Source organism: Botryllus schlosseri, chromosome 9 (assembly GCF_051294905.1).
Source record: "Botryllus schlosseri isolate E-star chromosome 9, Bs_hap1, whole genome shotgun sequence".
NCBI lineage: Eukaryota > Metazoa > Chordata > Ascidiacea > Stolidobranchia > Styelidae > Botryllus > Botryllus schlosseri.
This window is the reverse complement of record NC_137244.1, coordinates 5,708,238-5,732,771: the sequence shown is the minus strand read 5'-3', so window position 1 is coordinate 5,732,771 and position 24,534 is coordinate 5,708,238. Positions and strand designations below refer to the sequence as shown.

The 24,534-nt window shown below is 39.1% G+C and overlaps 1 protein-coding gene across 1 annotated transcript; it reads right to left on the bottom strand.

Moving 5' to 3' along the window:
• Positions 1 to 846: 846 nt before the first annotated feature.
• Positions 847 to 23,706, bottom strand: LOC145446656 (serine/threonine-protein kinase/endoribonuclease IRE1-like). Its single transcript, XM_080325006.1, has 3 exons — positions 18,596 to 23,706; positions 17,529 to 17,814; positions 847 to 2,132 (listed from the first exon to the last, which is right to left on the bottom strand). Exons 1-3 carry the CDS (start codon positions 18,614 to 18,616, stop codon positions 847 to 849), a joined length of 1,593 nt encoding a protein of 530 aa, XP_080181132.1. The 5' UTR covers positions 18,617 to 23,706.
• Positions 23,707 to 24,534: the final 828 nt, after the last annotated feature.

Sequence of the window (24,534 nt, the reverse complement as noted above, 5' to 3'; positions counted from 1 at the left end):
TTATCTTCCTTTCTTGTTGGAACTGTCTATTCTTACGAAGTTGTTTGGCCTGGAAAAACTTTTTTGACTCAAAAACTGACAAATATTTAGATGAAAAAGTTTATTTTTACGGAATCTGGCCATATGAAGAATTCCAGTACTTACATCACGTATTATGGTACGAAATAATTAAAATTTGTTGTAGCAGAACGAAAGATACTTTCCTACATTCTCGGGTAGAAAGTGTCTGTCTTTACTAAGTAGCTTGTCAATAGTGGAGAAAGAACGTTCAACAGCAGCAATTGTTGGCTGACAACAATGAAGTTGTGCGTACACTGCTGGTGACACACTGTGCTGCTTCATTCTGACAATGGTGTCTACATCATAATTTTTCATCTTGCGCTTCTTGATATAAGAACCATGCAATACTCACGGAGTCTTGCTACAGTTAGGATATTGCGGTGAATATTATGTCAACCTATTTGTTTCATTTAAATGTTTATGTTTCATAATGAGCAGACAATGTACCGTCTACAGCGGTAGGCCTATAAAGTAGGCTACAAGCAGTAAAATGTCAAATGATGAGTTCACCAATAGTGCAAAATCTACGATACAAACGAAATGCAGGTTGCAGAAAAAAGTTGACTTGGCAAAAATTTTTAGCATTTTTTGACGTGTCAAAAAAACGCCTCAGAGATAATTGTGAAGCAAGATAAATATTGAATGGAATGACGAAGGTATAGAAGCCGGACATGCTATTGTGTAATACTCTGGGGACAGGTTTATATACATATATAATCCGTTTAGTTGGTGTCTAGTCCGTGACGCACCTGACCTCACAGGCGAAAAGCGTCACTCGTCTTTTCATCAATAATAATAATAATAATAGTAGGTGTCGAACGATATAGGCGGATCCACTGGTTTGGATGAAGCTGGTGTTTCAAAATAATCATTCAAATTTGAGAAATCATCATTATCTAGTTGTTGAATAAAATCGTAGAGCTCCGGCAAAAGTGACGGAAATATTTTAGCAAAACAGGGCCAGACGTTATCGCGGCAGCCCTTGAAAAGTTTCCTCAGCTCCTCGTAGTCGTGGTAATGCTCTCCTGTATTTCGTATGAATCGAAGAAGATGCGTAGTTCGATCGAAATTGTAGTTCGCCACCTTTAGTCCTGGTTTGACATTATTTTTTTTATCACCCTTTGCTATTTTGTCCACAACATCAGCACTTATCTTTTTTGATTGTTCGATCGTTGTCCTCCAATCCTGTATGTTGATTTGTTTATTGAGCTTTTCGGAAATTTTACTTTTCGTTTTTAGGAATTCTTTCACTCGACTTATGAATGCTAATTTTCTCAGATTATCCCAGAAAAATGGGTGCGTCAGGACTTGCTTCGAATTCGCAGTGTCATACTTCATCATTTTGAGGATCAGATTAGAGGCAAGCTCCTTCTCTTCACATGCCAGTGTTGGTAGCGCAACAGGTTTTCCAGCTGTATTTACAATTTTCCACATATCCAATGAAATATCGTCTGCATTAGCGCCAGACAAGACGTAACAAAATATCAATCCTGCTGACAATATGTCGAACTCCTTCCGTATCTCTCCACTTTGAATATAACCCCAGTAGTCTGTCCAACTTTCATGATTGGGTCCAGCCGTTTGTAATTGCATTTCGCTAATTTTTTTGCTCATTCCGATATCAGCTATTTTGAAGTATCTCCCATCCAATGTTATATGGATGGTCTCCAATTTTAGGTTACCATGTACAAAACCTTTCTTGTGGATATGATCCAAACCCAGCATCATGTGTAGCAATGCAGTTTTCTTCAATTCGTTTTTGAAAAAAAAATTATGTGCTATTACCCGGAGAGTAACTCTGTGGCATAGTTCCATAACGAAGAATGTAGTCTTTTCGATCGCATCCTGCACGTCACCTGACATTTTGTAGTACACAATGTGTTGATGACCGTTTTCAGCCAATTCTTTCAAGTTATTAATATCGCTATCATCAAGATTGGCTATCAATTTCACCGCCACTTTATCAAAACTTTGTCCGGCAGATTTCACGTATCCTTCATAAACTCTGTAGCCTGTCCCAAGTGGTTTTGAGGTATCCAGCAACACTTTACCGTCTTTCGTTAACGGTTTATCTGTTATATAAGAAATAGTAGGATGATAACCTGAAAACAGGGGCTGAGAATGAGATTCAACCCTCTATGCCGACAAGATGGCGTAATGCTGAAGACTATGCGATGCCGTCGAATATAGTGTTACAGTCGCACCCAGGCGTATGTCTTCTATTTTGTATCTATCGATGCCTACGTTTTCCTTATTAATCCCAAGTCAAAATAGTCGACCAGACGCGTTTTTCCTTGACCACAAGCTCAGTTGCGTGTAAAAAAAGAGTGCAAATAACATATGCTGATGCCCAGGGCCATACCAGCACTTCGTCAGCCCCCCCCCCCCGCCAAAACGTTGGTCTTAGGCCCCCATATGGCTTTTTTCCCAGATCCCCCTCAGGCTAGACGTTGTTTACCGCTATTTATCATCTACATTGGTGTTCGTTTAGTCAGCTTTTGTCGCATAATCGCACCAGCGCGAAAAATGTATATAATTCATGATTGAATTGGTCAATATAATCGGGAATTGCATATATATTGCTATCAATTTCTAGTCCTCTCTGCTCACGTTAGTAGTATAGTACATCGGTCGTGACGGGCTATGGGGTTCTTATGGGTGCGGCGGTGATGCGCCTGGAAACTCGTGGTGGTGATGCGCCTTTTTAGACCCCCCTCTCGGCGGTGATGCGCCATGTGTTCTTATGGATGCGGTCGTGATTCGCACTTTTGGGTATAGGGTGTGGTCGTGATTCGCCGTGAAAACTCGTGGTCGTGACTCACCTTTTTTGCTATAGGCGGTGGCGGTGATTCGCCTGTCGTGTATTCTTACGGGTTCTGTGGTGATTTACCATGCATTCTTACGGGCGTGGCGGTGATTCGCACTTTCAGGCATCTCTCGCGTGGTGTTGAATATGCACGAGTCACCAACAATAACCGCACAACGGAAACGTGGCTTGTTGTGAGGATTAAGCAGTGCGACCTATATTTCGAATGACCTGCGCGCTGAATTGTTTCCGTCCAGCCGCTACTATCGATTATTACACTATTCCTGAATCGTAATGAAAACTCGTGGTCGTGATTCGTACTTTCCCGTGATTCGTAATGGATTCTTATGGACGCTGTCGTGATTCGTACTTTCGGGTATAGGCATCTCTCGCATGTCGTATTGGAAACTCGTGTTGGCATGCGGCTCTTATTTCTTACGGCGGGGGTCGCATGCGGCTATTGCGTCTTATGGATGCGGTCGTGATTCGTACTTTCGGTATAGACTGCGGGCGGTATGTCGTACTTTCAGCAAAAAAGGTGTGAAATAGTTTGCAAAACCCCGCAATCGCTGACAAGGAATCACTTCCAAGGTAATATTTTGGTAATTAGTTTACCGCAGAGCCGGCGTAGACGGCGTTTCGAACATCAACAATAACCGCGTTCACAAACTAACACTTCAAAAATGTGTGAAATAGTTTGCAAAACCCCGCGATCGCTGACAAGATAATATCTCGGACATAACCATCTTTCGCGACTTGGTGTTACAGACATATCGATCGCTCACGCGGTGAAATATTCGTAAGCATCACTCGCAGAATTATATTTTGGTAATTATTTTGTCACAGAGCCGACGTAGACGGCGACTTCAACACCAACAATAACCGTGCACACAAACTAACACTTCAAAAAAGGTGTGAAATATTTGTAAAATGCTACGATCACTCACAAGATAATGTCCCAGACATAGCCATCATTCGTGACTTGATGTTACATACATACCAATCGCTCACAAGGTAATATTTTGATAGTTTGGCACGGAACTTGATTTCACTCGTAAGATTTAACAAGTAACGAATAACAGACCGCCAGTGTCGGTAACTTGAATAGCGACAAATTGTCACTTATTTCCGCTCTAACCCTAATCCTCTGTGAAGTGAACGCTTATTCAAAAGGGTGTGATATAATTTTAAAATCCGACGACCACTCACCGGATAATGCTAGCAATCCCTCATGCCCGCTCACAAGGTAATATTTCGGTAATTAGTTTGTCCCAGAACCGTCGCAGGCGGTGATTCGAAAACCAACAATTTGTCACTTGACCGCGATCGCTATATGTTTCACACCTCGCGAATAGTGGCTGACTTTAGTTGCGTGATAAGATCCATGAAAATATTCAATCAATGTGTTAGTTTGTCAACTTGAAATGTAACTCACTACACAAATCAAGTCGATTCGTATCTGAATGTTTTAAATCGGTACAACTCTAATCCTTTGACAAATCCCTTAACGCGTTTTTGCTGAATCGAACGTAACCCGAATATTACTGACGCCGACTTTCAGCCACATCGAATTATTCGCACATTCCGCGCCACTGTTTTCACACTTATAGAATCAATACCAACTATAACTCTACAAGAATCAAGAATCACAAGTATGTGCATTACACAGTTATTGTCTTTATTGACTTGGAATCAAACTCTTAACAAAAACACACATCTTATCACTCGTCAACTCTAGCATTACCAAAAAATTCCAGTATTGTTGATTGAAAATCCTTGAGTCATTATTATCAAAAATGTTATAGTACCGCATCGGAATCCATTCGCGGGATGTACTAAAGATAAATCCAGATAATCCAAAATGAAATATTTGGACTTTGACAAACATGACTACCAACTTTGATCCAGTCACATTTCAAGATCATACTTTGAAACAACCCTTGAAACTTACAACTCTATTCACGACTGAGTTTTCCGTTTATCAAATAGAGTTTCAGTAAATACTATCGCGATATTTTAATGTGTTACTACACACAATAGAATCAATCAATGAAATAGCACCTGTTGTAAATATTTCTAACTTGACAACCACTTGTGCATACCGCGATCGACTTGTGACGCGATGAGTTAAATCGTAAATCGGAATATTTCAATCTATTTGTCGAAACCTTGAACAAACTATCAGGTTATTTTTTGTTGATGTTGTAATCGAGTGAACGGAAATAGTATTACGTCTCAACATTTTAACATCTTCCCATACACAAAAGAGTAAAATACAAAAAACCTTGTCAAGTCAATCCGTTTGTAACTTACCCAACCAAAACAAAAAGTATCCTTACGAAAAGTAGACAAGACTACGCAAGTAATCACTACAACCAACAAACATATCAAGTTCGGTTTTAGGCATATACCACCAACTCGTCTTATTGGAATGTCAGCAACTCTTTACGGTCATAGTTACAACCACATAAACTAATTTACCCTGCCCACACGTCATGATCATTCCTGAAATCAACACAAACTCGACCACTGACTTGAGTTAACCACAAAAACGACATCAAGTTTTTAATCCACTTATAGCTGACAGATTATTCGAATACATCGATGGAGAATATTATTGAACTCGTCGGTATTGTTACTTCAACAAATTACACCGACTGCGAAAGTTAATATCGAATGGTAAGACTTGATCACATATTTGTTGAACACAGACATGACAAAGAACATGATCGGGATTTTATAAACTAGTCATATTACTTTTCGCATCTATCAATATCAGAATACAAGACATCAAACTTTTTGTTAAATGTAACATAGCACTTTTGGAATCGGATTCGTTATAGTCGTACAAATTGTATTAAACCCAACATCAAAACAAAAGGACTTTTTTAGTTCATTGAAATCAAATCATTCGTCTTCGACTTGTGCTTTTTTAGATTGCTCGCGACAATTCGTTTCGAGTGAGTTGTAACCAAAGTCAAGATATCTTTGTGTCCACAGATATGGAAGATGAATATAGCTAACACAATCACGAATCGACGTTTCAGAGTATTTCACGGATGTAATAAACTTGTTAGTGTCACCTATCTAAAAGTACGCATGCGTTCGATTTCCATACCGACTGTTCCGATGTTTAGGATTCACTTACAATAACCACGGGTGAGGATTTAACATCAACGTCGTTACTGGTGGTATTCACAACAGAGAATCGAAACATTACACAGTGTGAAAATATATCTTTGATATCAAAGCATTATCCCAAGTATACGATTAATAGTCAACTCCGTTCACACTTTCTATAGAACGTGCTAAATGTAAAATATCACGAGGTTGCACTCTAAGACTTTGATCATTACAAAAGTAAATTGGAATATGTTTGCTGGATGCATTCAATTCAGCTAGAAATGTCTAGTGCACAACAATCGTAATATCAAGGAAGTACTTGCTATCACTAAACGTGTTTTGTATCGTTGTTCATTTGTAGTATTGATTGAAATTGTTTTTGAACACGCAAATAATAATTCCCGACATGAAACCAAGTCGCTGAAAGTCGTTACCATAACAAAGAAACAATTTGTACGATGTTTGGCAAATGTACCCTATAGTTAGGTGTACTAGAATTATTTGTGTAACACATACACCGACAATGCAATCGAAATTTTTTCCGTTGTCATTCGCTAAAGTAAATGTCATCACAATACTCTGTCACTAAAAGACGTTACTCGGACGTGCTTGAATTCTAGGCATAGTTCTGATTTACCCAACACAAGACCCAAGGACAACCCTAGTTTCAGTCGAACACAGATATCCAAAATATCGCACACTTCGCTATTCCTAAAGCGCAAACACCCGATACAAAATATTACTTGTTGTGTTGTTGCGGCATCATCTTCACAATATCACCCTCGATACAAATGATGTTTATGTGTAACATGCTATTGATTTGAATCACACCCACCTGACGGAAGAGGATTTACTCAATCTTTACAAAATGGATATTGACCAACATCACATCGCCGGATTGTATCTGTTTTGCTGGATACGAGTTATGTTAGTTTAACAGTAAACAAATTTCACCCTCTTGTATTATGAACTCAATGCGTTAGCAGTCATTCAATATTTTGTTTGTGTCAACTAGTTACTTGGTATGTTACTCCACAACTCTTACAAAAGTACGACGGATATTAACATCACACTAAGTAATTAACTTTACTCCGCTTTCACAACAAAACAGCTAGTAGATATTATCATTCAAAATATTCCTAACCCTTTACACATCAGTAACAAATCATACAACGAATATGTTTTGTGGGTCGAGTTGTTGTTCAGTGTCAAGTCTACCTGTTGAAACGTACATTAAAACAACACAGTCACAATCAAATTAAAACCGCGAATCTATTTTCATTTCCTCGCAAACTGTCACATACAGAAAAATAAATTTAATTTCCCAAAACATACTTGTAACCAATCGCTTTCATTAAACACACAACACTATAATAGTATTTACTTTCTACAACATAGACATTCCGGTGTAGTCAAGAAATCAAAATCATCGACTTCTGTTTACGGTGTTAGTGTGTGCATGTCATACATGTGGGCCCGTATTAAAATGGACACGACACGACTGACTGTAAGGAGATAGAAGTCTATCGCATAGATTTACATGTGGTCTTCGCTACGGTTTCAAAAAACGAATCATCTCTTTTGCATTGATCTAGACCGAGCAAGTTAGTTAATGGCCATGATTGTGTTTGTCATATGCGAATGATAGGGTTACTGTCAAATCTACATACAACAATCTTCTGACGATCATAATAGCAATTTTATTTTCCGCCCCTTCATAATTGTAAAACTCGGTAACTACGTTTAACAAGACCAATCACACTACCAGCGTTGAACACAAGATACCTACCCAAGTAAAATTATCATTTTCACCTAGAGGTCCACCATCACCTAACTAAAATACCATTGTCCTTTGGAGATTTATCGTTTACCCAGTGTAACAATCCCCTTTTCACTTGGAAATCTATTTTTGCCCTGGATAACAAACCTCTTTTCACTTGGAAATCTATTTTTGTCCTGGATAACAATCCTTTTTCACTTGGAAATATATTTTTTCTCTTGGTAACAAAACTTTTTCACTTGGAAATCTATTTTTTCTCTTGGTAACAATCCTTTTTCACTTGGAAATATATTTTTTCTCTTGGTAACAAAACTTTTTCACTTGGAAATCTATTTTTTCTCTTGGTAACAAACCTTTTCCACTTGGAAATCTATTTTTCTCTTGGTAACTTTCACTTGGAAATATATTTTTTCTCTTGGTAACAAACCTTTTTCACTTGGAAATATATTTTTTCTCTGGGTAACAAACCTTTTTCACTTGGAAATATATTTTTTCCCTGAGCAACAAACCATTCTCACTTGGCGGGTCGTCGTTTACCTTAGTAAAAATATCATTTTCCTTTGGAGATCCGGCGTTTACCTAGTGTAACAATACATTTTCTCTTGGTCATCTAGCTTTTCCTAGAGTAACAAAACCATTTTCATTTTGAAATCTGACAAACACACCTGACAATTTGGTATTTGTTGTATTGACGATAGTTTGAAATAGATTACAACGAACAGTGACGGAAATATACACGGACTACCGGTTACAGAGTATACCTCCATCAGTCGTATCACATCAATATCATCGGTTAACCACATACAATATACTCTTGTACACAGAAATGTATGTTTCGGAAAATTGGACAATAGGCTTCGATAGTTCTGTGATGTCCGGGTTCGTGCTTTGGATTTTCCAGAGTCAAAATGTCTGAATAAAACACCTCCTCGACGATGGGTGGTATGTGGATAACGGTGTTCGGAAAACGGTTGGATTTATGTTACTCATCGTGATAACTACTCCAGGTCGAGTTTTCCCACCTGCATGTTTACTATATTGTATCTTTATTGGTCAGTGTATGTCTCGACATTCAGTTTGAAATCGGAAACCCTGATAAAGTACGTAACCGGATCCGGATATCAACTCTGAATCGATAAACCAATGAACAATATTCAAAGTAAACATGTTACACCCTGTGTTTCCACGAAAAAAATACCATCCAGACATATGTCGCGCTTGTTTGCCCACACCAGTATACGCGTAAATGGAGGTGTGTGACATTGCATACAATGTGTTGGTATACAAACATCGATCCACAGACATTATCATAGCCGGTAGTTTTGATACAGATCGAATGTCATCACACCCGATAACAATGTCATACCAATAAGCCACATTGCAATGACTCTGAGTCAATCTGAAGCAGGACATACAGACACCGTTCCCTGATTTACTCGATGGCGTTGTAACATTACAAGATAGTCATGACCCTATCTCCGGACAGACGTCCCAGATCAATTGGATACATGGGTCAATATCCATCGTGTTGTCGAGACCGAAGTTTTCTGTTGAGACTGCAGCGTTTCACCAATGTGAACTATCGAAGTACGGTGCTCGAAATGATTGTGATCAGTCTTTCAGTCACGATGCAAGGATGTCGCTACTCCCACATAACGACTCCAGATAAATATCGTGAACAGTGATTCTGAAAATCTCGGTCTGATACTGTGATCCAATAAGGTATGTTTCTGTGGAATGAAGACTGCAATCGTACACCACAATAGAACACTACCTCGCGATTTCACACACAATCATAAAACACATCATCGTAAGGGTCCAGTTCGTCCGACAACATTTCGAAACGGTCATCGCCACAAGAGATCGGTATCATTTTGAAACGACATCGTCACAAGTCTATTGACGTCGATTCTGTTGGTCATGTCAATCCGTTTCACAATCCACCGTTTTTCAACTCCCCGCACCATAGTGTTACGACACAGACAAGAAGCGTCGGTGGAAATAATAAAACACGGAAATCACACTTTGGTGTTATTTGACATGGATTTTACACCCGACGAACCTTACATTCGAGCGATGCATTGGAATGGCGCTTGTATTATTGACGTTGAAGGAAAAGAAATGTATCGATTTATCGGTTTCGTACATATCCAACAAAAATCTGGGTATATGATTGTGCATGGTTCGCATATTCGACTGTGAACGCCCAATTGGTATATGTTGTACAGTTCACTTTCACCGTCGTGCGAATAACCCATGTTAGGGTTCCATGTTTGTGTGTCTGTATGTCCTGCTTCAGATTGACTCAGAGTCATTGCAATGTGGCTTATTGGTATGACATTGTTATCGGGTGTGATGACATTCGATCTGTATCAAAACTACCGGCTATGATAATGTCTGTGGATCGATGTTTGTATACCAACACATTGTATGCAATGTCACACACCTCCATTTACGCGTATACTGGTGTGGGCAAACAAGCGCGACATATGTCTGGATGGTATTTTTTTCGTGGAAACACAGGGTGTAACATGTTTACTTTGAATATTGTTCATTGGTTTATCGATTCAGAGTTGATATCCGGATCCGGTTACGTACTTTATCAGGGTTTCCGATTTCAAACTGAATGTCGAGACATACACTGACCAATAAAGATACAATATAGTAAACATGCAGGTGGGAAAACTCGACCTGGAGTAGTTATCACGATGAGTAACATAAATCCAACCGTTTTCCGAACACCGTTATCCACATACCACCCATCGTCGAGGAGGTGTTTTATTCAGACATTTTGACTCTGGAAAATCCAAAGCACGAACCCGGACATCACAGAACTATCGAAGCCTATTGTCCAATTTTCCGAAACATACATTTCTGTGTACAAGAGTATATTGTATGTGGTTAACCGATGATATTGATGTGATACGACTGATGGAGGTATACTCTGTAACCGGTAGTCCGTGTATATTTCCGTCACTGTTCGTTGTAATCTATTTCAAACTATCGTCAATACAACAAATACCAAATTGTCAGGTGTGTTTGTCAGATTTCAAAATGAAAATGGTTTTGTTACTCTAGGAAAAGCTAGATGACCAAGAGAAAATGTATTGTTACACTAGGTAAACGCCGGATCTCCAAAGGAAAATGATATTTTTACTAAGGTAAACGACGACCCGCCAAGTGAGAATGGTTTGTTGCTCAGGGAAAAAATATATTTCCAAGTGAAAAAGGTTTGTTACCCAGAGAAAAAATATATTTCCAAGTGAAAAAGGTTTGTTACCAAGAGAAAAAATATATTTCCAAGTGAAAGTTACCAAGAGAAAAATAGATTTCCAAGTGGAAAAGGTTTGTTACCAAGAGAAAAAATAGATTTCCAAGTGAAAAAGTTTTGTTACCAAGAGAAAAAATATATTTCCAAGTGAAAAAGGATTGTTACCAAGAGAAAAAATAGATTTCCAAGTGAAAAAGTTTTGTTACCAAGAGAAAAAATATATTTCCAAGTGAAAAAGGATTGTTATCCAGGACAAAAATAGATTTCCAAGTGAAAAGAGGTTTGTTATCCAGGGCAAAAATAGATTTCCAAGTGAAAAGGGGATTGTTACACTGGGTAAACGATAAATCTCCAAAGGACAATGGTATTTTAGTTAGGTGATGGTGGACCTCTAGGTGAAAATGATAATTTTACTTGGGTAGGTATCTTGTGTTCAACGCTGGTAGTGTGATTGGTCTTGTTAAACGTAGTTACCGAGTTTTACAATTATGAAGGGGCGGAAAATAAAATTGCTATTATGATCGTCAGAAGATTGTTGTATGTAGATTTGACAGTAACCCTATCATTCGCATATGACAAACACAATCATGGCCATTAACTAACTTGCTCGGTCTAGATCAATGCAAAAGAGATGATTCGTTTTTTGAAACCGTAGCGAAGACCACATGTAAATCTATGCGATAGACTTCTATCTCCTTACAGTCAGTCGTGTCGTGTCCATTTTAATACGGGCCCACATGTATGACATGCACACACTAACACCGTAAACAGAAGTCGATGATTTTGATTTCTTGACTACACCGGAATGTCTATGTTGTAGAAAGTAAATACTATTATAGTGTTGTGTGTTTAATGAAAGCGATTGGTTACAAGTATGTTTTGGGAAATTAAATTTATTTTTCTGTATGTGACAGTTTGCGAGGAAATGAAAATAGATTCGCGGTTTTAATTTGATTGTGACTGTGTTGTTTTAATGTACGTTTCAACAGGTAGACTTGACACTGAACAACAACTCGACCCACAAAACATATTCGTTGTATGATTTGTTACTGATGTGTAAAGGGTTAGGAATATTTTGAATGATAATATCTACTAGCTGTTTTGTTGTGAAAGCGGAGTAAAGTTAATTACTTAGTGTGATGTTAATATCCGTCGTACTTTTGTAAGAGTTGTGGAGTAACATACCAAGTAACTAGTTGACACAAACAAAATATTGAATGACTGCTAACGCATTGAGTTCATAATACAAGAGGGTGAAATTTGTTTACTGTTAAACTAACATAACTCGTATCCAGCAAAACAGATACAATCCGGCGATGTGATGTTGGTCAATATCCATTTTGTAAAGATTGAGTAAATCCTCTTCCGTCAGGTGGGTGTGATTCAAATCAATAGCATGTTACACATAAACATCATTTGTATCGAGGGTGATATTGTGAAGATGATGCCGCAACAACACAACAAGTAATATTTTGTATCGGGTGTTTGCGCTTTAGGAATAGCGAAGTGTGCGATATTTTGGATATCTGTGTTCGACTGAAACTAGGGTTGTCCTTGGGTCTTGTGTTGGGTAAATCAGAACTATGCCTAGAATTCAAGCACGTCCGAGTAACGTCTTTTAGTGACAGAGTATTGTGATGACATTTACTTTAGCGAATGACAACGGAAAAAATTTCGATTGCATTGTCGGTGTATGTGTTACACAAATAATTCTAGTACACCTAACTATAGGGTACATTTGCCAAACATCGTACAAATTGTTTCTTTGTTATGGTAACGACTTTCAGCGACTTGGTTTCATGTCGGGAATTATTATTTGCGTGTTCAAAAACAATTTCAATCAATACTACAAATGAACAACGATACAAAACACGTTTAGTGATAGCAAGTACTTCCTTGATATTACGATTGTTGTGCACTAGACATTTCTAGCTGAATTGAATGCATCCAGCAAACATATTCCAATTTACTTTTGTAATGATCAAAGTCTTAGAGTGCAACCTCGTGATATTTTACATTTAGCACGTTCTATAGAAAGTGTGAACGGAGTTGACTATTAATCGTATACTTGGGATAATGCTTTGATATCAAAGATATATTTTCACACTGTGTAATGTTTCGATTCTCTGTTGTGAATACCACCAGTAACGACGTTGATGTTAAATCCTCACCCGTGGTTATTGTAAGTGAATCCTAAACATCGGAACAGTCGGTATGGAAATCGAACGCATGCGTACTTTTAGATAGGTGACACTAACAAGTTTATTACATCCGTGAAATACTCTGAAACGTCGATTCGTGATTGTGTTAGCTATATTCATCTTCCATATCTGTGGACACAAAGATATCTTGACTTTGGTTACAACTCACTCGAAACGAATTGTCGCGAGCAATCTAAAAAAGCACAAGTCGAAGACGAATGATTTGATTTCAATGAACTAAAAAAGTCCTTTTGTTTTGATGTTGGGTTTAATACAATTTGTACGACTATAACGAATCCGATTCCAAAAGTGCTATGTTACATTTAACAAAAAGTTTGATGTCTTGTATTCTGATATTGATAGATGCGAAAAGTAATATGACTAGTTTATAAAATCCCGATCATGTTCTTTGTCATGTCTGTGTTCAACAAATATGTGATCAAGTCTTACCATTCGATATTAACTTTCGCAGTCGGTGTAATTTGTTGAAGTAACAATACCGACGAGTTCAATAATATTCTCCATCGATGTATTCGAATAATCTGTCAGCTATAAGTGGATTAAAAACTTGATGTCGTTTTTGTGGTTAACTCAAGTCAGTGGTCGAGTTTGTGTTGATTTCAGGAATGATCATGACGTGTGGGCAGGGTAAATTAGTTTATGTGGTTGTAACTATGACCGTAAAGAGTTGCTGACATTCCAATAAGACGAGTTGGTGGTATATGCCTAAAACCGAACTTGATATGTTTGTTGGTTGTAGTGATTACTTGCGTAGTCTTGTCTACTTTTCGTAAGGATACTTTTTGTTTTGGTTGGGTAAGTTACAAACGGATTGACTTGACAAGGTTTTTTGTATTTTACTCTTTTGTGTATGGGAAGATGTTAAAATGTTGAGACGTAATACTATTTCCGTTCACTCGATTACAACATCAACAAAAAATAACCTGATAGTTTGTTCAAGGTTTCGACAAATAGATTGAAATATTCCGATTTACGATTTAACTCATCGCGTCACAAGTCGATCGCGGTATGCACAAGTGGTTGTCAAGTTAGAAATATTTACAACAGGTGCTATTTCATTGATTGATTCTATTGTGTGTAGTAACACATTAAAATATCGCGATAGTATTTACTGAAACTCTATTTGATAAACGGAAAACTCAGTCGTGAATAGAGTTGTAAGTTTCAAGGGTTGTTTCAAAGTATGATCTTGAAATGTGACTGGATCAAAGTTGGTAGTCATGTTTGTCAAAGTCCAAATATTTCATTTTGGATTATCTGGATTTATCTTTAGTACATCCCGCGAATGGATTCCGATGCGGTACTATAACATTTTTGATAATAATGACTCAAGGATTTTCAATCAACAATACTGGAATTTTTTGGTAATGCTAGAGTTGACGAGTGATAAGATGTGTGTTTTTGTTAAGAGTTTGATTCCAAGTCAATAAAGACAATAACTGTGTAATGCACATACTTGTGATTCTTGATTCTTGTAGAGTTATAGTTGGTATTGATTCTATAAGTGTGAAAACAGTGGCGCGGAATGTGCGAATAATTCGATGTGGCTGAAAGTCGGCGTCAGTAATATTCGGGTTACGTTCGATTCAGCAAAAACGCGTTAAGGGATTTGTCAAAGGATTAGAGTTGTACCGATTTAAAACATTCAGATACGAATCGACTTGATTTGTGTAGTGAGTTACATTTCAAGTTGACAAACTAACACATTGATTGAATATTTTCATGGATCTTATCACGCAACTAAAGTCAGCCACTATTCGCGAGGTGTGAAACATATAGCGATCGCGGTCAAGTGACAAATTGTTGGTTTTCGAATCACCGCCTGCGACGGTTCTGGGACAAACTAATTACCGAAATATTACCTTGTGAGCGGGCATGAGGGATTGCTAGCATTATCCGGTGAGTGGTCGTCGGATTTTAAAATTATATCACACCCTTTTGAATAAGCGTTCACTTCACAGAGGATTAGGGTTAGAGCGGAAATAAGTGACAATTTGTCGCTATTCAAGTTACCGACACTGGCGGTCTGTTATTCGTTACTTGTTAAATCTTACGAGTGAAATCAAGTTCCGTGCCAAACTATCAAAATATTACCTTGTGAGCGATTGGTATGTATGTAACATCAAGTCACGAATGATGGCTATGTCTGGGACATTATCTTGTGAGTGATCGTAGCATTTTACAAATATTTCACACCTTTTTTGAAGTGTTAGTTTGTGTGCACGGTTATTGTTGGTGTTGAAGTCGCCGTCTACGTCGGCTCTGTGACAAAATAATTACCAAAATATAATTCTGCGAGTGATGCTTACGAATATTTCACCGCGTGAGCGATCGATATGTCTGTAACACCAAGTCGCGAAAGATGGTTATGTCCGAGATATTATCTTGTCAGCGATCGCGGGGTTTTGCAAACTATTTCACACATTTTTGAAGTGTTAGTTTGTGAACGCGGTTATTGTTGATGTTCGAAACGCCGTCTACGCCGGCTCTGCGGTAAACTAATTACCAAAATATTACCTTGGAAGTGATTCCTTGTCAGCGATTGCGGGGTTTTGCAAACTATTTCACACCTTTTTTGCTGAAAGTACGACATACCGCCCGCAGTCTATACCGAAAGTACGAATCACGACCGCATCCATAAGACGCAATAGCCGCATGCGACCCCCGCCGTAAGAAATAAGAGCCGCATGCCAACACGAGTTTCCAATACGACATGCGAGAGATGCCTATACCCGAAAGTACGAATCACGACAGCGTCCATAAGAATCCATTACGAATCACGGGAAAGTACGAATCACGACCACGAGTTTTCATTACGATTCAGGAATAGTGTAATAATCGATAGTAGCGGCTGGACGGAAACAATTCAGCGCGCAGGTCATTCGAAATATAGGTCGCACTGCTTAATCCTCACAACAAGCCACGTTTCCGTTGTGCGGTTATTGTTGGTGACTCGTGCATATTCAACACCACGCGAGAGATGCCTGAAAGTGCGAATCACCGCCACGCCCGTAAGAATGCATGGTAAATCACCACAGAACCCGTAAGAATACACGAGAGGCGAATCACCGCCACCGCCTATAGCAAAAAAGGCGAGTCACGACCACGAGTTTTCACGGCGAATCACGACCACACCCTATACCCAAAAGTGCGAATCACGACCGCATCCATAAGAACACATGGCGCATCACCGCCGAGAGGGGGGTCTAAAAAGGCGCATCACCACCACGAGTTTCCAGGCGCATCACCGCCGCACCCATAAGAACCCCATAGCCCGTCACGACCGATGTACTATACTACTCACGTTGTCAGATTTACCGGTAGAGCTGATTGAGGTGTGTCTTGGAAACTGTAGGGCCCGTAAATAATAATTAAACATCTTCGGGCGGGCGGACCCGTTGGTATGACTTCGTTATATGATGTTAATTCGTGACCTTCAGTCTGGTATATCAAAAAATATAGACGCCCACGATTTCAAAATGGTATTCCTTCACTGGCAGATAATTCTCTCGTGCGGGATGGTATTTGTCTTGTGAGGTTCGGATTGCCAAGACAGGAACATTCGGCGCCAGTCATTTAAGCACCCATGAAAAATTAAACCTATATGTATTTTGTATACAAAACGAAGTTTTCGGTCATCTTAAGGGCAATCCTTTTCGGCCAAGGTTTTCTCGCTGTCGATCGTTCTGGCACACTTCTTGTAGTCCCATGTTACAAGGCCGAAAACTTTATGTCTTGGTGCGTCATGGCGCGGTAATGGCCAACGCAGATATGCCCATTACTATAAATCTTGCGTATTTTGTTTTGGTGTAAGAGTACCCAAAAATTAAGATATTCGGAAACTTGAAATCGCGGACATTGATTTTCACACAGATCTATAGGAGTAATGTTCATAGCTGCAAAGTCCGAACTTAACGCCTACTCGTACTCACTAATAGATCATCGCATGGTCATGGGACATATATCGGACACCGGGTACCGTAGGATATTACACCAGTGTAATAATCTACTCGGCTTATTTAAGAGAAGGTCGTCTCCATCGTTGATTTTGAGTCGATGGGATAGAACAACACTAATACGCCGTATGCGAATATTGAGGAGTTAAGTGGATTCCCCACAGTCTCTTTTGTAAGCTCGGTCCGCGCTCTCGCTGGAGCATATAATAATGTACGTCCAATTGCCCGTTACAACTCAAATCTTATGAAGTCAGTTAATTTGTTGATGAGTCCCCCTGCATTGAAGGTATAGTGTGAGCATGTAACTTACAGAATATGATCTCATTTGATCGCGAATGTAGACACTTGGGTCTAACATGATCCATTGTCACGACCTCGGCGTAGTACTTTGTGAATGCGTCCCATACTTTTCGTGGAAATGCATATTGAGCGGAATCAGTCATGTTACTGTGTACGAGCTTTACAATATCTCCATCAAGTTTGTAAAGTTTCACTTCATACTGGTAAGGCACTTTGTTTGGCGGAGGCTTAGACCAAGTGATAACGAGGTCTTCGTCTGTGAATTTCAATTCGACTTTATATGGTACAGGTCGTGTCTAAACAGAAAGATAGCATATTGTTACTAGGTTATCTGTGTTGGCAAACAAACAATATGAAATGATTGAGTCTCTATAGTTTAGTGTTTCTAGACCTTTGACTTTGAGCGGACCTCTAAATATTTTGGGTGGTCGTGTGGACCCGTAATCGCAAAATGTAAAATCTGATGACTGATAAAAGGAAATCACCACATCATGCAGTCCTAATCGTGATCTCATATTGCTTCCCTCCACGTGGTCTAGATTTTCCCTTGAAGCTTGATGTGACTTAAGAGAATATCGTCACATTCAATTGCGACCTGTAGTGAGCATTGGAAATCATAAAATACGTTTTGTAAAACATCATAATTTCATTATAGTAGTTTCAACACTGACCTTTCCATACAAGTTTGCGAACCGTAAAGGTTCCATGGAGCCCAGGTTAAGAACCCCTGCTCGGATTAATTAGGTTGAATTAGTATGATTGCGCGTGGTTACCGGGAAATTCGGTTTAATACACATTTACCTGCTGCAGTGGGACTGCAGATGGTATATTATCGAAGTCTGATGTCATTGCACAATGCCTGGCATAAATAAACGATTTATTTATCAATTCAACATCAAATGCAGTGACGAGCATGTGTTTCACGCAATCCAGAACTATATTGTCACATTGACGAAGAGGTCATTGCTACAGAGGCGATTAAAAACTAAAGTGATAACCATTGTCGTTATTTCCGGATGTTTGTAATGGTAACATTGCTTCAGCTTATACATGACTAGACTAGAAATCAATTTATACCTTTGTAGCTGCAGATCCCATATCGGTCTTTTTTTAAAAATCAAAATACTGTAATCTGAAAACCAAGTGAGTTAGCTTGAAAAACATTCATTCATTTCAACTTCATAAGACAAGAATAGCCGAAATTCAAAAATTCAAAATCAGAAACTTTTTCATAAAAGTCAGCCGATGCTTTTTAAGCTGTGACATTCAGCCAGGTAATGGAACCAAAATTTTAAGTGACCTCGTTCGAGGCATAGATCACTTTCCGTACAGTCACTTCGTCAAAAATGGAGTCCGGATATACCTTCTGTTCAGAGGTGGTCAGTAACGAAGTACGTCTATTTTTCGGAAGTACTCAAGAAGTTTTCCTCTACTTCTGGTACTTAATGAAGTAGATCTGATTTTTTCTACTTCCATGTCGTAATATTTTGGGATCTACTAACTCACTTTTAGCTATTTTCAGTTTGTCAAGTAGAAGTAGTTTAATCCCCCGAAATGAAAAATAGTCCGTCGAATTTCGGGGCTGTTTTTTTTTTGAAGAAGTACCAACATTTAATATTCATAAACGTCAAGTAAAGCCCAAAAATTTTGTTACGATTCGCGCACATTAGTTATGGAGTGACATATATGTTTTCACGAAAGTATCAGTGAATATAATTTAGGTATCGGATTGCTTATGGTTCCGCTCACGCATCTAGCAATTACCTATCCTATCGTTATCTAGCCGTCCATGACGTGTCCTGCTAATCTGGAAAATCCGGCTTTTTGGAACGTTACACCTATTTTAGCAGATCATCTTTGAAGATTTATGGACAAAAGATATGAAATATATTTTCCGCTTTTTAAAAGTGATACTTGTATTTCACTTTCAATTCCGAGTATGATACGTTGAGTTCTAATTACTTTCAATTCTTTTGTCTGCAGAACATACATGCTGAAGCATACAAGCCTCTATTTTCCGAAAATAATGCTACACTAAATATAATTTTACGATCCACAGTATTTGTTAACGTAGACTATTCGCGCAATGTGTTGAAACCGTATCCGATACAACTTCTTCGTATTGCTCCACGCCTAAACTTGGGGCCTTATAATATGGGGTAGGCCGCCATGCCATGATATTCTCTAGAACGGGGTCTTCCAGTAAACAAAGGGTTAGTATCGCATTTTCATATCAATGCTATAATTTGCTCCCTACGATGCGAAAGAATGCTTATTCTGTCGTAAGTTGATGCCTACTGGGATGCATCAATACGAATCAAGCTCTCTGCTCCTTCCGCATAGCTCAATTTGCAGCTTTTGACAGTCCATGCGAACGAATTGAGACTGTTCTCAAAGCTACCTGCTTACTTGAGTAGATTTAAAATCAGTCAATTCTACTTCTACTTCAAGAGGTTTTGGGCGGCTTACGGAAGAAGTACTTCTACTCGTACTTGAGTATATTTTTCGTCGCTACTTCTACTTCTACTTGAGTAGCTTTCTTGAAGACTTTGACCACCTCTGATTATGTTCCACACAGGGCTGTGGAGTCGGTAAATCTTACCACCGTCTCCGACCCCAGACATATTCATTGACCGACTCCAACTCGACTCTGACTCCAAAGTGCTCACACGTATCACCTCCGACTCGAACAGTACTACAAATTTACTTCGAAAATTTTATGCCACGGTGAGGGTGAATTGACTTTCACATAACCATTAAAAAGATGCAAATATAATATCCACGACGGCATGCAAAATTGTTTCATTGTGGTACTCGTCTGGAAATATTCTCTGTGTAACTAACATGGAAGTATTCACTTCAAAATAACCTTCCTTTTATTCATATGTTATAATTTTTATAACATGGACAAGCGACGCATACTTTATTAGTCTGATATAGTGGTTCTCGACCCTTTCCGACTCATCGCCCCCGACAAGCTCGACACAAATTTTGACCCCCAATATTTACGGATCCGTAAAAAAGGACATGACATGTATGGGGAAATTTATTCACTTAACTCTCATCTCTGGTGAATTGACTAAAATAAGGTGATTATTCTCGAGTAGGTGCTATGAAAACCGGTTTCCACGTCTACTTTCCGTTGATTTGACTTTTTTCTTTAAATCAACTTTCGCGTCATATGCAGAATAAGCCGTCTTCACGTGCATTTTTGGTCGTGGTAATCAAATAAATCTCAAAGGACGTTCTAACATTTTCGCCCCCCAGCAGTCGCTCCCTTTGTGTCTCAACATCGCCCAATGCGGGGCGATATCGCCCACGCTGGGAAACAATGGCTAATATGCATGAATTATTCAAACATGATATATATATCCCATCCTGTATCACTAAACTGTAAGGGTAGCTCTTGGGTATGAGTCAGCAACAAATACAGATATCTACAGATTTCATGACTAAACACAATACTGATGACAAGTACAAATACACACACTCTCACCACCAATGAAAGATGGCCAGAAACGAAATCTTGCGAGTAGTCAAATAACATGTGTCTACATGCACTTAGTCAAATATTCATGTAGTAGGACTATTGTACTCGTTCTTAAACATTTGTTCGGCAGAAGTCGCTGAGCGACTTACTAGAAATATTTTTGATTTTTTTCAAGCAGTGTTTGGTTATATTTGCATCAATGTTACAAGTGATCTCGTCACTTACAAAACCAGACAATATATTCGCTATTTTATAATATCACTGTTTAATTCCGAAAAATCCCACCAATTTGTAACTACATTTGTAATTTTGTGTTGGTCGCGATTTGGTTGAAATTTCTTTCGTCTAATCAATTGAATTGCAATTTGCAATAAATGTCCAATTTTATCAATATTTCTACTAATATTGTTGGTGTAGCCAAATCCCATTTTATTTATTTTTAGCAATTTTAAGAGAACTTTGAAAGTACTTGTTTTCATATTAAATAGAGTTGAAGTCCGAGTCAGGAGCATATTCTCAAACTCCGACCCCGACTCCAGCCAATATTTTTCTTGGCTTTCTCTCCAAGGCGTGGTAAAAATAACTCTGACTCCAAATCCGACTCCATTAGGAGAGAAATGAGCGAAACTCTACAGCCCTGGTTCCACTCTATAGTTCCACATAAGTTTCAATTCCTAATATGCACTTTCTAACCGAAACGGACTCGGGATTCTTTGGAGCATAAAGTTGGCATGACAACGGGAATTTATTACGGATGGTGTTCGTTTGATCGCTAACGTAGACGCCAACCCATGACCTCACAACCTTACATATATTTCCAAACCTATATATCGCTCTACAATGTACGTTATACCTATAGCGACGAGTCACGTTACATTATGAAAGCATCGAAGCAATGTTTACATTCGCTAATGAAAGCATTCCAGTGACACATAAGTAGGCTACAGGCCGACTTTTTCAGCATCACCAAAATATATCAATTGGAACAATCAAATACTATATTAATTCCATAAAATCGATATCTTCCTTCGCTTTACCAATAATTCTGAAGACGGCTGGCAGGGAATATAAGCTCACGCCTTAGCGATATATAGGTTAGACTGGACAACGTGTTCTTAGTGCGTCAGACTAGTGCTACATTGATGTTGATCAGTGAGTGAAAGTGAGTGAAAACCCGGATTCTCCACTTGATACATTACCTCAGACATAGGCTAAGCTATAGTCATGGTTGCCATCGATATGGACTCAAAAATAACGACAGTCAAAAAATTAGATTAGCATTAAAAAGCGTTTTTGTACGCACTTTGTATTTTTACGAACCGAGGCATATCACATTCCATACTTTTCGCAAGAAACAACATCGCTCAGCAACTCTTTGTTACTAGAAAGTGCTTCATGGATCTCACGACGGCCCAGGTCTGGTTCACCTTTACTCAGGGCCGAAGCAGCACTTCGCCAGCCATATAAAAACGTTGGTCTGGGGCTCCCCATAGGGTGATAACACAAACTTCTCTCACTTCGTTCTGATTAGACGCGTCGACCAAGATGGAAAATGGCTTTACCGTGAAAGACAAGTTTAGAAAAAAATATTTTTTGAGCGTATGGAGCAAGAACTCCAGTAACAATACTTGTTGTCTTGGTCCTGACCGAAATAAGCTCCTTCGAGATGTTGGAATTGGGGAATATTCATTTGATCAATTGCGATGTGTAGGCTAATCGTTGTAGAGGAATAATTGCTGGTGTTTGACAGTATGAAATGCCCAGGTATACCCGCAGCAGCAGCTGCCTTGTGGTCTGATGGTCATTGGTGCTTATCGACTTGTGAAATAATTTTTCATCGACTGGCTCGAATCAATCACTATTACAGACTTCTTGTGTTTTGGGGTATCAATGTGAGTTGAGATAGGGGTCTCTCCCATGGCCTCCAGGTTAATGTCACAATTGCAGATATTGCAATGTGCATGCGAAACACTCACCCTTCAAGCTTACTTTGATACATTTCAATTCTCTCTCAGAATCGTCACGAAAAACGTTTGGACGCCTGTTCATTTTAACTAATCGAATTTAGCCTTATTAGAAGCTAAAACTATATGTGCAATATAGGCCCTAATTTAGATACATTTATCGATGATTTATATACCTTTACTATTTTTTAACCCAAGTGTCGACTGCACTGGCCCTTTTTCAGTACGCAATAAATGCTGCCTTCCCTACAGCTTATTCTGCTGTAGACTAAATAGCAGAAACCTGGTGCTGATGATTACTGCTAAAATACCGTCCGCTGCGACAGCTTGGTACAGCCGCAATGGCTATACCACTTACTGCCCTAGCTTAGCTAGCCCACCACTTGGAAGTCGAATCTTGTGTTGTGCACGCCACAATACAACGATCGGGCGGATTTGTTTTTTCTGGCACGATAAACTAGTGGTTCTCAACCGGTGTAGTAAACAGGTTCGACGTATAGCAAGAAGTAATGAATCCGAATTAGGAGTATGGCATAATCGGCTGTTCTATTATATTTCCGCTCAGGACAGAAGATCTACGCTACAATTCGATGTGATGAACAGATATTATAGGAGAATGTCGAAACGACGTAGTGCAGTCTGTCAATCTCGCATCCCCCTAAGGGCCTAAGCCTAATGCGAATTGTAACATTGATCTATAGCAGTGCTCTTCAACCGGGGTTGTCGTACACCCTATAGGGCAGTGGTTCTCAACCTTTTTCACCTCGCGGACCGGTAAAATTTCAAAAAATATTCGGCGGACCGGTGAACTTTCAAAAATCGAAATCAACTCAAAACGTGTAGTATGCAACTGTTTTATGCCAGTATATGATGCTAGAGATTGACATTTGACGGGTTTGATCGTAAATAAAGATGTTCATGATGGTAGCCTATCTATCTGATTAGTGGGTCTGCTGAGTCGAGGTAAAATTACCCTGCCAAAATAAACGTGCTAGCGCCGGCAGTCGTTCACAGTCTTTCGCGCCGAAGGTCATGGATTTAACCGAACACGTTAACTCGAAAATTGATATTCTCTTTGACAGTATATCGAGAGAACAAGCGCTTCGGAGTCGAACCAAGCACCTTGTCGTGCTACTTTGCTCATTGCCCACTACCACCAGTCGTCGGTTACTCTGGCTATACTATGAATTATTAGGAATGGTGAGAACGTGAGGATCACGTTCGCGTTCTGTGTGTGAACCCACTGGCGTAGCAGCATGTGCTGCCGCCCCTGGCTCTCACCTAAAATGCCGCCCCCCTCCCCCAAGTAGACCGCAGCAAATTTCGACAAATATTCATGTTCAAGCAACCTTGTCAATAAAAATAATTTACAAACAATATGCCGCGTCCCAGCCTCACCGTCTCAACGTTAATAAGGCCGAAAATAATAAAGACAAGAAATAGCGAACGATTGTATTGTGCAAATAGAAAATCAATAGCCGCCTCAGAGCAAAATCAGCGATAATATCCTCAAATTCAAGTTTTTGAACGTAGTCTCTTTTTATAGACAGAATAAAAATAGA